This window comes from Musca domestica, unplaced genomic scaffold, assembly GCF_030504385.1.
Source record: "Musca domestica strain aabys unplaced genomic scaffold, Musca_domestica.polishedcontigs.V.1.1 21, whole genome shotgun sequence".
Classification (NCBI taxonomy): domain Eukaryota; kingdom Metazoa; phylum Arthropoda; class Insecta; order Diptera; family Muscidae; genus Musca; species Musca domestica.
In genome coordinates this window covers 11346804-11360187 of record NW_026712258.1, presented here as the reverse complement: position 1 = coordinate 11360187, position 13384 = coordinate 11346804, and the positions used below count along the sequence as shown (strand labels likewise).

At 34.9% G+C, this 13384-nt stretch overlaps 1 protein-coding gene across 1 annotated transcript in view; it reads right to left on the bottom strand.

The window, feature by feature from the left end:
• Window positions 1-13384, bottom strand: part of LOC101895852 (probable multidrug resistance-associated protein lethal(2)03659) — a 71127-nt gene that overhangs the window by 15626 nt on the left and 42117 nt on the right. The window contains exon 3 of the mRNA XM_020038117.2: window positions 4902-4987. Within this exon, the coding sequence (XP_019893676.2) occupies window positions 4902-4987 (86 nt within the window). The remainder of the gene's footprint in view (window positions 1-4901; window positions 4988-13384) is intronic.

Below are 13384 nucleotides of genomic sequence, written 5' to 3'. Positions count from 1 at the left end.
TGGGTGGTGCGTGCTGGGTGCGATGTTGCTGAGTCCTGTTGGAATGTCCAAGGTCTGCGGCCAAAATGTTTGCGTGCTCAATTTAATACCTTTAATGCCCGCTCCAGGATATTTTCGTGATAATATTCGGCATTTATCCTGATGCCACGGTCGATCAATACGAACGAAGCGACCATCGGATGTTATGGCGGCCTACACCATCACCATGGCCGGCGCTTGAGTTCTGGTGGCTAACCGAAGGTGCACATTTTCAGCTGACCTCTTTGGCAGGTAAACACGATCATTTTGTTTGTCTACAAACTGCTGAACAACGAATGTTTTCTCATCGGAGAAAACCAAATTCGGCAGATCACCACTTTCGGCCAAGTGAAGCAACTCCTTAGCTCTTTTGAGTCTATTTTCTTCCTGTTGCGGTTTAAGTTCTTGCACTTTTTGAAATTTCAAAGGCTTTATCCCGAGCACATTTTTCAATATTTGCCGAATGAAGTATTGCGATATGTTCAGCTTACGAGCCATTTTCCGACCACTGCGACGAGAGTTTCGATAAAGTCGCTTCTTTACTTTTCGAACCATGCTGCTGATATTGATTGCAGTTTTCTTCCGTCCACTTCCTTGACGTCGGAATACGCTACCAGTATCACGGTAACGAGCGATGATACGAGAAACAAAAGATTTACTCACATTTAAATGCTGGAGTGCTCTAACGATAGCCACTTGTGGTTTTCCAGCCAAATATAAAGAAATCACACTATCACGCTTGACTTCCATCACGAATAACATTTTTTGTGGAAAATTCTCACCAAAATGCTTTTGTACGCTTGTAAACAATATAATGAGCTGTCACTGGAATAATTTTAACAGCTGTCGGAAGAGTCCCTTATAAATGACAGCAGTCTGCAGTTGGTTGCAGTTTTTTCATCTGACCCGTATTTTTCCAAAAATTAGCACTTCGCTGCAATTTTTCTTATATATATATATATACAATATACAACGATATACGCGTTTTTGCTTTAATTTTCTATTTTTTTTATAATAATACGCACCAATAATTATTATCTTATTATCAATTTTTCAGAACTTCACCTCAAAAGATCTAAAATTAAAATGGAAAATTGATTTTTAACCTATTGGTCAAAGTTAAAAACCTGGAAAGTTCTATTTGGTAAACGGCACCAATCGAAACGTCTAAAAGTTGACATTTGATTGATTTTGACTACACTTACCTATCCTGTCACACAAGAAAAAGTATAAATTTTGTTCCACAGTGTTATTTCTCATGCAATCATAATTCCGATTTAAGATTGTGGTTTCCAACTCAGAAAGTGGGTCAGATTGTGACTAATTTCAGCAGTGAATTTAATTTAAGATCAAGTTCAAGATTCGACATTCAAATAAGTTAAATTATACTGGTTGATAAAGGTGACAAATAAAAGTGCATTTCATCGATTTATCGAATTTGGGAAGATATGTGTAATGTAGTGATTAGTTATAGGAAATTGCAGGGGAAAATTGTTAAGACCATGTTGGCACCAATGGGAGTGATTAGTCTTCTATGCCTTGAAATGCATACGAAAAAATTGGATTTACCCAAAAGATATTTCAAATTTGATATGTCAATTATTTTATTTCATTTGAGATATCTTTTGAACTCAAAAACCGCTAGTAATGACATGAAGTGTTCCAATAAATTTGCCATGATTTTTATTTTATTCAAACATTGTCAATTTATTAAAAACAAACATTGGTAATAAATAACTGCTTCTAACCGGTGACATACATATCTTGACACTGACATCCAAACATTTGATTGTTGCGATAAGAAAAGAGAGAGAGAAAGACAATTTGTTGTGGTTTCCCCATTGAAATTAGAATTCGACAACAACACCAAAAGTCAGCAAAAGTGTGAAACGTAATTCTAGCTTCTCTTTATAATTACCGAGTAATTATCATAAAACCCACTTGCGTTGTGATGATAAAACAAAACATTTAGTCAAGAGTTTGTTATTGTTTTTTTTTCTTTTGCAGTAGTTGAATAAAGTAAACAAGCTCTCCACTGACTTGCCTATCGTCGTTCGTGTTGAACTTATCACAAAACAAAGGTCTGTTGTGATTTTTCTTTTTGAGTGCAGGCAGTCAGGCAGCAATTCATTTTTCTGGACTGGGAATATGTTATCGGGAGTGATACAGCTATATTCAAAATAAACAGATTAGATTACCAAGTAAAATAGCTGAGCGTCGTAAAAGACCTCCCCTAAGGCCGTTCGACACTAATTGCACAGAATATTTATCCGCCGTATCAACTGATAAACTTACTTAGACTTTGGCGTAATATGAGGGCTATAGGAAGACGTGGACCTGTATAGGCAATTCCGGTGAAAAGTTGATACAAATCATCAAAATACCGAATATCTTGAAGTTCAGTTATATGGGGATTATACCAAAACTTGGTCCTATGTGGACATTTCTCTGCAAGGATTGTGACGACGTGTTTTGTCACTTTGATGACCATAATTGACATTGTCACCTATACACTATTCCAAAATACACACGAACGCTTTATAGTGGAGGGAACGTTAGAAGTCCCACTCCACTTCAACACTGTCACAAAATACTCTTTAAAGTAAAGGGAACGTGGAAACCCCCTCTTTACATACAAAAGATCAAACTCCACAAATTTAAGAGCCGAAGGATCGTTAGAAACCCCTCTTAATAATAGATGGGCAAAATAATGAAAGAGAAATACTTAAGAGAATTTTACAATTATTGTGCGGAAATTTTACTAGTTTAATATTTTTCAAATACAAACATAATCAAAATAAGCTCAAAAATTAATTTATAGAAGTCGGTTTTCTTTCCATTGTGGTGTAAGTTCTTACACTTCTTGGAATTTCAATGGCTTTACCTGGAGCTCATTTATCAATTTTTGCCGAATCGAATATTGCATATGTTCAGCTCACGAATTATTTTTCGACCAGCAATGCGGGTTTCGATCAAGACGCTTGTTTACTTTTCAAACCATTTCTATTTTCTTCCGTCCACTTCCTTGACGTCGGACTACGCTACCAGTATCACGGCGACGAGCGATGGCACGAGACACAAGAGATTTATCCACATTTAAATGCTGCGGTGCTCTAACGATATCCACTTGTCGTTTTCCAGCCAAATATAAAGAAATCAACTTATTACGCTTGAATTCCACCACGAATAAAAAATGAAAATTCTTACCAAAATGCTGTTGACCGCTTGTAAACAATATAATGAGCTGTCACTGGAAAAAATTTTAACAGCTGTCGGACGAGTGATTTGAAATTACAGCAGTCTGAAGTCGGTTGCAGTTTTTCATCTCACTTGTATACCCCATCTGGTACCTCACCCACGAAGGGTTACAATTTTCAATACTTTTATCTGTCGTAACTTGCGAAATGAAGTCAACTATATCTATAAATTTCCCTCAACCAGATACCTGAATATATAATTTCGCATATAATGGGTATAAATGTTCGATTTTCTTGTAATATTGCCCATACCAATATTTTTATATGTATTAGATGAAACATGAAAATGGAATAATTCGTCCGACTATATCTGGTACCTCACGCACATGTTAGTATTTTCTAAAAATTATCACATATCTCGTGTAAAGTGAAGGAAGTTACCAATATAAACCAAACCTGAAGAAAGTGAAGGAAGTTACCAATATAGTCCAAACTTGGCACGTCGCAATACTTATATCATATTTATTTAAGTCCGAAATGGACAATATTGGCACATTCCTTCGCAACCTACTCCATAGAGGGTCAACAGTTTGAATAATCATAAAAGAAGTCCAAATATATTTAAATAGTCAAATTTTGAGGGAGAATATACATCTGTCGGCAAAACCGACAGATAATTTTTAACTTGTTATCATTGTTTTTATTTTTTTTCTTTTTAATTAAATACAACATTTGTGCGCACTTTGGCTCTTTTTATGGCAGAAAAATTGTGGGATTTTGACAAATCATCTGGTTTTTAAAGAGAAACTTTCTGTTTACTTTTTACGATTTTGTTGCAAAAAGAGAATGCAACTATTTTACTCTCTGAAAAGGAAGTTGTTTTCAATCCCTGATGGGAAAGCTGCCAAACTTAAATATTAATTAAATTGATCTTTACAATTGTAGCTGTTTCCTTTTAATTAAATAAAACATAACAGTTCCTTATAAAAATATCAATTCGTAAAAAAAATTGGGAAAAGTAATAGATTACTTATTCAATGTTCTACTAAATCTTTAGTGAGAATTGTTGTTGATGCCTCCTAACTCGTTGCATGATCCTATTCTCTTTGTTTTCACACCTAAATACACATCCGTAAACATAACGGACAGCAAAGGACTAGTTACAATATGGACAAGAAAAGGGGTTTTTATTTATTCATTCACCCATCCATCATTTCCTGAATTCTGTTTAAAATCCATCAGCTTTTCTTGTCTTTATAAAAAGGTAATACGTGAATGATGTGATATGAACAGAATATGTAATTATTTTTATTTGTTTTTTTTTTTTTTATTGACACATGATCTGCCGATACAGAAGAGTTATAAACACGTCCCGTTTTGTGTACGAATAATTCATTTTAAATTGAAAATAAAAAATAATTTGAATAGTCAATCAATCAATAAATAAATAACATTTGGAAGACTTTTTGGGAGTTTTTTTTTTCAATTCGCAGAAAATATAACCATTTCTACAGTTAATTTCTTTGGAAGTGAAGTAAAATTTCTTTAACATCGGGAACGTGATGAAAATTGGAAGTAACAAGAGTTCAACAGAATTTGAAACTGAGATATTTGAGAATATTATAGGAAATTTCAATTCAATGACTGTGCCACCCGCCTTTAAGCGGAGAAGCCTTCATTACATACCTGATTTGTGTTCCTTTAATGCTCTGTAGAGATCGGTTTCATCCAAAACTTTTTTGCGTCCTTTGAAAAATGTTGGCATAACAAAACTGCAAAAAAAGGAGAGTATAAATATGTTGTGATATTGATATTAAAAAACAGCAAAATAAAATAAACAAGTTAAATAGTATCTGTAATTTCTGCCGACACATGTATGCTACCGCCAGCCTTGAGTTATGATTATTCCAACTGTTGACCCTTTATGGGGGAGGTTCCGTAGCAGTTGGCGAATATTGTCAAATAAGTCTGATATAGATATTACAACGTGCAATATTTGGACTTTGTCGTCTACTTACTATACTTTACAAGAGATATGTGCAAATTTTTGAAAATGTTGGAAATTTCGTGATGTACCAGATATAGCGGACCGAAATATTCCACTTCAAATAATACAGATAAAAATATTGGTTAGTAAAAATTTAAAGAAAATCGAACATTTATATCCAATTTTATACCAAATCATAAATTCCGATAAATTCTATATTCATCTTAGGTTTCTGGCAAAGAGATATATATTTAGATATAGCAAGTTGTAAAGAATCGCTGACTTTTTTAGCAAGTTATGATAGATAAAAGTATTGAAAATTGGTGTCCCTTTGTAAGTGATGTACCAGAAAGAGTTCGCATATATATTATCTTCACAATAGATCTTGTGTTAGCAAAATATTTGTGTGTGTGAAATTTAAAGAGAGTTGGATGCTTGTTTCGCTTTCTTTGAGGTTTTTTTTTAATATTGAATCCCATTTGGGAAGAGGTACTAGAAGTGGTCCAATCTCTACTATCTATATAACCGAAGGAAAAATTGAGATGATGCAAGTCTGAATGGGACGGATGTAAAAATGGCGTTTCACGAGCTTCATGGATATTCAAAATCTTGGACACTTTTTGGGGGAGGTGCCAAAAGGAATGGACAGCAGATCTGGCAAATAATGGAATATGTGAAATATGAAGAGAACCGGATTTATTATTATACCCTTCACCATACATAGTATGGAGGGTATATTAAGTTCGTCATTCCGTTTGTAACTCATCGAAATAATCATTTTAGAGCCAACAAAGTGTATATATTCTTGATCAGCGTAAAATTCTAAGACGATTTAGCCCTGTCCGTCCGTCCGTCTGTTGTAATCACGCTACAGTCAAAACGAATTAAGATAGGAAGCTAAAATTTTGCACAGACCTGTCTTTTGTCTGCAGGCAGGTCAATTTCGAAGATGGGCTATAACGGTCCACGATATCGTATAGCCTCCATAAAACGGTACACCCCGATATTTTTTTTGAAAAATTTCTAATTCGTTCCAAATGGCGGAGGGTATTCAAAGTTCGGTCCGGCGAACTTACTGCTTTTTTACTTGTTTTATAATTGTTTTGGTTATTCAAAGCTTTGACCCTTTGTGGGGGAGGTACCAGAAGGAGTGGACCGATATATCCCATCTTCACAGCAGATCTGGTGTTTGTAAAAATAATGGGATATGTGAAATATGAAGAGAACCGAATGCGTATTTCGGATTTTACTATCCTTTTGGTTATTGAAAACTTTGACCCTTTGTGTGGGAGGTACCAGAAGAAATGGTCCGATCTCCACCTTTATAACATATCTTGTGTCTGAATAGAATCGAATGTTAATTTCGCGTTTTATGAGCTTCATTGATATTCAAAATTTTTAATCCTTTTGTGGGGGAGGACCGTAATCAGTGGACAGAGGTATTCCATCTTCACACCAGGCCTTGGGTTAATAAAAATATTGTGATATGTGTAATTTGAAGACAATCGGACTTTTACATCACATTTTATAAGAGTTATAATTATTCAAAATTTGGATCCTTTGTGGGGAGGTACTTGATGGAGTGGACCGATATTGTTTATTTTCCCATCTGACCTAGCACGGATAATAATATTATTATTTGCCAAGTTGAAACAAAATCGGATGACCCTTTCTTGTTCTACGTGTTAAATAATTTTCAAAAGAACTGGTCCGATATTGCTCATCTCCGAACTAGATCTAATTTGGAAAATAATATTACGCTGTAACAAGTTTGAAAGTTATCGAGAACACCAGCCTGACGGAGAAACAGACTAACACCGTTAAATCGACTCTTAAATGTCCTGAAATGGATTTGATCTCTGGAGAAACCAGGGTCTATAACCGTTATTTCGATGAGGCACCACACTTTATGTATAGATTTAATTTTTTGTGGCTATTTGGACACGACCCATACTCTGCCCCGGTTTCTAACAATAATTGTTGTTTAGAGAAAAAGTGTATGTGCGTAGGCAAACACATTCTTTTTTTGGTTGTTTTCTGGCACGAAAATTTAGACTAACAACCTCTTTTCATAGTCGGGCGTGGGCAGCGCTACTCATTATTTGGTAAGATAAGAGTAAGTTATTTTGCATTGTTAGTTTTGAGATTTTTTACTGGGTGTAGCAACAAGTCATCGTATCATATTTTAACATCTATTTATTTTTGTTTGGCGACGCCGAGTCTCGAACTCATAACATTCGATTTTGTAGTCAGAGCCGAAAACCCTTTACTTAGTAATGAAGAAAATAACTTATTTTGCCTTGTAATTGAGTGAGGAATAAGCCATTATTTGTAACCTATTGGATATTCAAATAATAATTTGTTTAGATCTTCCTGTAATTCGATATTCGATTCTTTGGCTACCTAGTTGTTGCTATGGGGATGATTCAAGAGAAAGTTGAAATTGTATTTTTTATTATATTTCAGAATTGTTATTAAATCTTATTTTAAAATAATGAAATTAATACAACATAGAGATCGGTTGTTTAAAATCTATTTTCTCATCTATGGCTTATACCATCGCTGCTCAAAAACAAGACCTCGCTCACCAGACCAATTTCTGTTTGTTTTTTTTAATAATCAAACCCCAGTGTTAAAATATAATTTATAAATTTTTTGTAAAAACTCACTTTATTAACATTTTTGGACAACATCCAGGGTTAAAAACAAAGGAAATGAAAGGATAAATATAAAAAAATAGAATTTTTGTTTTCTCTTGAACAATCTTAATTTTTGGACTTTAGCACGCGGTTTTGAGCAGTAATGTTTATACAAACTTTTGAAATTAAAATTTCATAGTTACGATATGAAATGTACGTGACCTCTATAGCCCATAATGTTTTTTTCTACAAATTCATAAATCAAAATAGTTCTACATAAATATTTGAAGTGTCACCTGAACGTAAATTGTTTAGCCAAATAAATCAAATTTATCAGACGTCACAATAATGCTATCAACAAATTATGTCAAATTTGGTATTTTTTGTTTATTGATAACCGGCGAGTAGAACATTCTTTTGTGTGAATGAAATTTAAATTTTATCAATATTCGGGACAATTTAGGGTTTATAGTCTATTTCAAAATTTACTGCTGACAAGCCACGAGAATTATCTTCCACTCATAAAAAGAGCCCCCACTCTCATCAATATTTTAACACGAAGGAAATTTCCCTCAGTATCTGTACTGTACACACAGTGTCTGTGGGAGCAAAAAAATAGTAGAATTTACAACAGACCTCCTAAGCAAAAGTGATTACTTCCAAGGTCGACTATTTAATTCTAAGAACAAATAATAGAGCACCTCTAACTATTTGTTGACTTTTGACACATACCTGTCGATCAATACGAAAGAGAAAGTTGTCAATTTATTGTTCCTGCTTTTGCTTTCTTACGTCAACACAAGATCAGAAAACAATGTAACTAAATATAAACAAGTGGGAAATCCGCGGAAAACTCTTGAAGATATCAGGTTCAGTACAAGAACGAGTTGTATTTAATATTACAGCCATATAGCTACAGAGGGTATACAGGGTGAGATAAAAAAAACTGCAACAAAGTCAAACGCCATAATTTTTACGTTTTTTTGTAATTTTATTGAATGAAAGCAAAAAATGTCGGAAATAGCATCAAATTTTAAAATAAGTTTAGTTTTGTTCGAATCGGTTACCTTTGGCACGAATTATGGTCTTCAAACGGCTAATGAAACCGTCATACGTTGCCCGAATGTTGCTCTGCGGTGTTTTGCCCATTCCCGGCGAAGCGCTTGCTTGAGGTGATCGACACTTTGGTATTTTTTTTTTGTGACAGCCTTGCTTTCCAAAATACTCCAGACACAGTAGTCCAACGGATTGGTATCCGGAGATTTTGGTGGCCATTGTGCGCTGAATCTGATGTCACGGTCGATTAATACGAGCGGAAAGTGACCATCGGCTGTTATGGCGGCCCACACCATCACCATGGCCGACGCTTGAGTTCTGGTGGCCAACCGAAGGTGCACATTTTCAGCTGACCTCTTTGGCAAGTAAACGCGATCATTTGGTTTATTTACAAACTGCTGGACAACGAATGTTTTCTCATCGGAGCGGAGAAAACCAAATTCGACAGTTCACTACTTTCGGCCAAGCGAAGCAATTCTTTAGCTCTTTTCAGTCTATTTTCTTCCGTCCACTTCTTTGCCTTCGGTCTACGCTAGCAGTATCGCGGGTAACACAAAAGATTTATTCACATTTAAATGCTGGAGTGCTCTAACGATAGCCACATGTGGTTTTCCAGCCAAATATAAAGAAATCACACTATCACGCTTGAATTCCATCACGGATAACTTTTTTTCTGGAGAATTCTCACCAAAATGCTTTCTTACGCTTGTAAACAACATAATGAGCTGTCAATGGGCGAGTGGCTTAGAAATGACAGCAGTCTGAAGTTGGTTGCAGTTTTTTTCATCTCACCCTGTATATTGATTATATGAATCTAACCCTCTAGTAACAACTAGTCAAAGTGCAACAGCTTTGTGCACTTAAGTGTTCTTTTCGATATTCGGTACTTCCACGTTTTCATTCATATTCAATGGTGTGTAGAGGTACACGCCTAGTACATACGGCACCTCCTTTTTTTAAGGGTTTACTCTTATTTTTCTGTGTCGAAATGATAGGGTAGACAATTTCCATGCAATGTGGGCTCGCTTTTTCGGTATAGCTCACATATGACAGTACATATGGTACTTTGAGGTTGTCCGAAAAATCTGTAATTTAGTCTTTCTAATTCTTCCATGATAGGCTATATAATTTCGAAAAAACAAGAAGAGTAGAACTTCCTTCGATATAGATTCTTATTACGATACCGACCGTTTTGTCTTTTCCTCATAGTAGAGGCCGAAGTAACGCTTTTTAATACCCTCCACAATAGTATGGAGGGTATATTAAGTTTGTTATTCCGTTTGTAACACCTCGAAATATACATTTTAGACCCCACAAAGTATATATATTCTTGATCAGCATAAAATTCTATGTCGATTTAGCGATGTACGTCCGTCTGTGGGCATCACTCTAGCTTCGAACGAACTGAAGTAGATTTATAAAATTTTACTCAAATGCATTTTATGTTTGCAGGAATTTTGGTACTGAAAATGGGCCATGTAGGTCCATTTTTGGTATAGCCCTCATACAACGGTACCTCCCGATATTCGGTATTTTGATGATTTTAGAGACATTATTCACCGGAATTGTTTCAAATTTGGTATTTGAGTTTCGTAATGGATACTACAGCTTAAGATATAAATTTGTCTGTACCGGTCCATGTCTTCGTATTGCCCCATATAACGGTACCTCCCGATATTTCGTATTTTGTTGATTTAAGCGATATTATTCACCGATTTTTTTAAGTTTCGCATTTGAATATTGTAATGGCTTATGACAAATGTTACCTATACTAATGGATACTACAGCCTATAACAAAAAATTGCCTGTGCAGGTCCACGTCTTCGTACAGCCCCTATATAACGGTACCTCCCGATAGTCGGTACTTTGATGATTTCAGCGACATTATACAGCGGAATTGTTTCAAACTTGCAATTTGAAGTTCGCAATGGATACTACGCCTATGACAGAAGATTTTCTGTGCAGGTCCACGTCTTCGTATAGCCCCCATGTAATGGTACCTCCCGATATTTGGTATTTTTATGATTTTAGCGACGTTATTCACCTATTTTTTCCAGTTTGGAATTTGAATATGGTACTGGCTTATGACTAAAGTTGCCGATGCAGGTCCACGTCATCGTATAGACCCTAATATTACAGCTACATTCGGCATTTTTAAGATTTTAACAGAATTTGTAACAGATTTTATTGTTTTTGAAAATTGCCAAATTAGTTCCAATTTTGGAGGGTATTCAAAGTTCGTTGCAGCTTTTTTACTTGTTACTTGTTCAACTTAATGGGCTGGAATTTGGAATTTTGAGTTCATAATGGACAGAAAATAAGCTGTTTCCTAATTTTAATACAACTAACTTGGCCATTATTTATTTTTGCTGGAGGGTGTGAAAATTTAAACTCGTTTTATTTGTTCAATGCTCTTTTAATCAAAAATTCACACTTTAAATGTAAAAAAAATACATTTAAAATACTTCTAAAATTATTATTGACCCTAAATAGGTCATATAGGTAGAACAAGATTTACAGGTATTTTGAGTTTATCCATAGATATAAAAAACATTTATTTATTTTGAATATTTCCGGTTTCTTCACTAAGGATACCCAGTTCTGGGTCACCCTAAATGTTATAAGTGATCGACATATCAATCAATAATCAACAACAACACAGCCTCCTCTTCCACTTCACGATTTTTTTTTTCAAAATAAAATTCAGTTCATTGTTAATGGAATAACTGACTGACATTTAGAGCAACAGATGTGCAATGAAATTGTTCACGCGACTTTTTTACTTCTGTTCACCCACTTCCTCTCGCCAACCAGGCAGAAATCCAAATTCCAACAATAACAACATCGGCATGCCTAGAGTCTAGAGTTTCAATTGTTTAGATTAAATTCAAATGGCAACATATTTGCTTTCAATTGCGGTTGTAATAGAGATCCATGCATCTATCCAACCCAGCCCAGCCCCAACCAGAATGTATCAATTAAACAGAAAAAAAAAAGAAAAAACAATAATATTAACAACACCAACAACAACCAAGATTAAATAAATAAATTTGTTCACCACAAATGTGTGTTGAGTGTTTACATTGCAATTGCAATTACAATAACAACAACAACTCACATCTAAGTGGCGTTGCAGTGTCTGATCCTTAACAAAATGTGTAATAAGTTCTCAAGAAAACAACAACATCAACAACAACAGGGAAGTGCGAGAAACGTTTAATTGATATTACACACTTGAAAAAGTATGTGTTGTTGTTGTTGTTTTGGTTGTTTTCTAATCGACTTTTCAATGCACATTTTATTGAGTAAATAAAATGCTGTTCATTCGCTTCACATCATCAGCTAATGCACTTTTCGGACAATTTGTTGATTTACAAGCTGCAAACAAAACTTGTTTCGAACGAGTGATGCTGATATATTTGAACGACTAAATAATGAAATATTTCACAAATTTAATTCGTAATCATTTTTGAATAAGTGTAAGTGGATGCGATAGGTTTATTAATTATACTGGCAGAATAGGCCAACCTGGATCAGCTCAACCTATAAAAGTTTTGAAGCACTCCGTCTTTTAATCATGTATGTCAATAGTGATATGTACACCAATTTAGTATCTTTGGTGCCTTTGGTATTTTCTCAATACCAAAGCAGTAAGGAAATGACAAAAGTCCGGTGAGACCGACTATAATACCCTTCCTACACCACTATAGTCACATCAATGACCCATATTAATACTTTTTTCCCCTTCTCTGTTGCCCCAAATAATATAAACTTCTAATCTTCATAGAATCACTTTCTGAGTCGATTTATGCATGTCAGTCCATGTACTTTTGTGATGAAATTTTCCAAACAATATTTCTTTGGCCAAACCCTACTGAAATTGGTAAAAATCGGTTCAAATTTAGATATAGCTCCCGATTTCGGGTTAATTGTGCACCAAACAGTCCAAATGACCCGAATTTTGGCACATCGAAAAGAATTCAGTCTAGAAGCAAGTACATCAAATTAGGTGAAAATCGGTTCATATAAAGCTATAGATCCCATATATATGTTTTATCCGATTTGGGGTTTTCAGTCCCTCACATGCGTAATATGCACTCCCCAAGAATGGTACCAGATAACTTATGGAGCTCAAAAATACCTCTTTCAAATTTTTATCGAGATCGGATCAGATTAGTATGTAGCTCCAATATACAAGGTGAGATGGAAAAACTACAACCAACTTCAGACTGCTGTCATTTCTAAGACACTCGTCCGACAGCTGTTAAAAATATTCCAGTGACAGATCATTATATTGTTTACAAGCGTACAAAAGCATTTTGGTGGGCATTTTGCAGAAAACAAGTTATTCGTGATGGAATTCAAGCGTGATAGTGTGATTTCTTTATATTTGGCTGGAAAACCACAAGTGACCATCGTTAGAGCTCTCCAGCATTTAAATGTGAATAAATCTTTTGTGTCTCGTATCATTGCTCGTTACCGTGGTA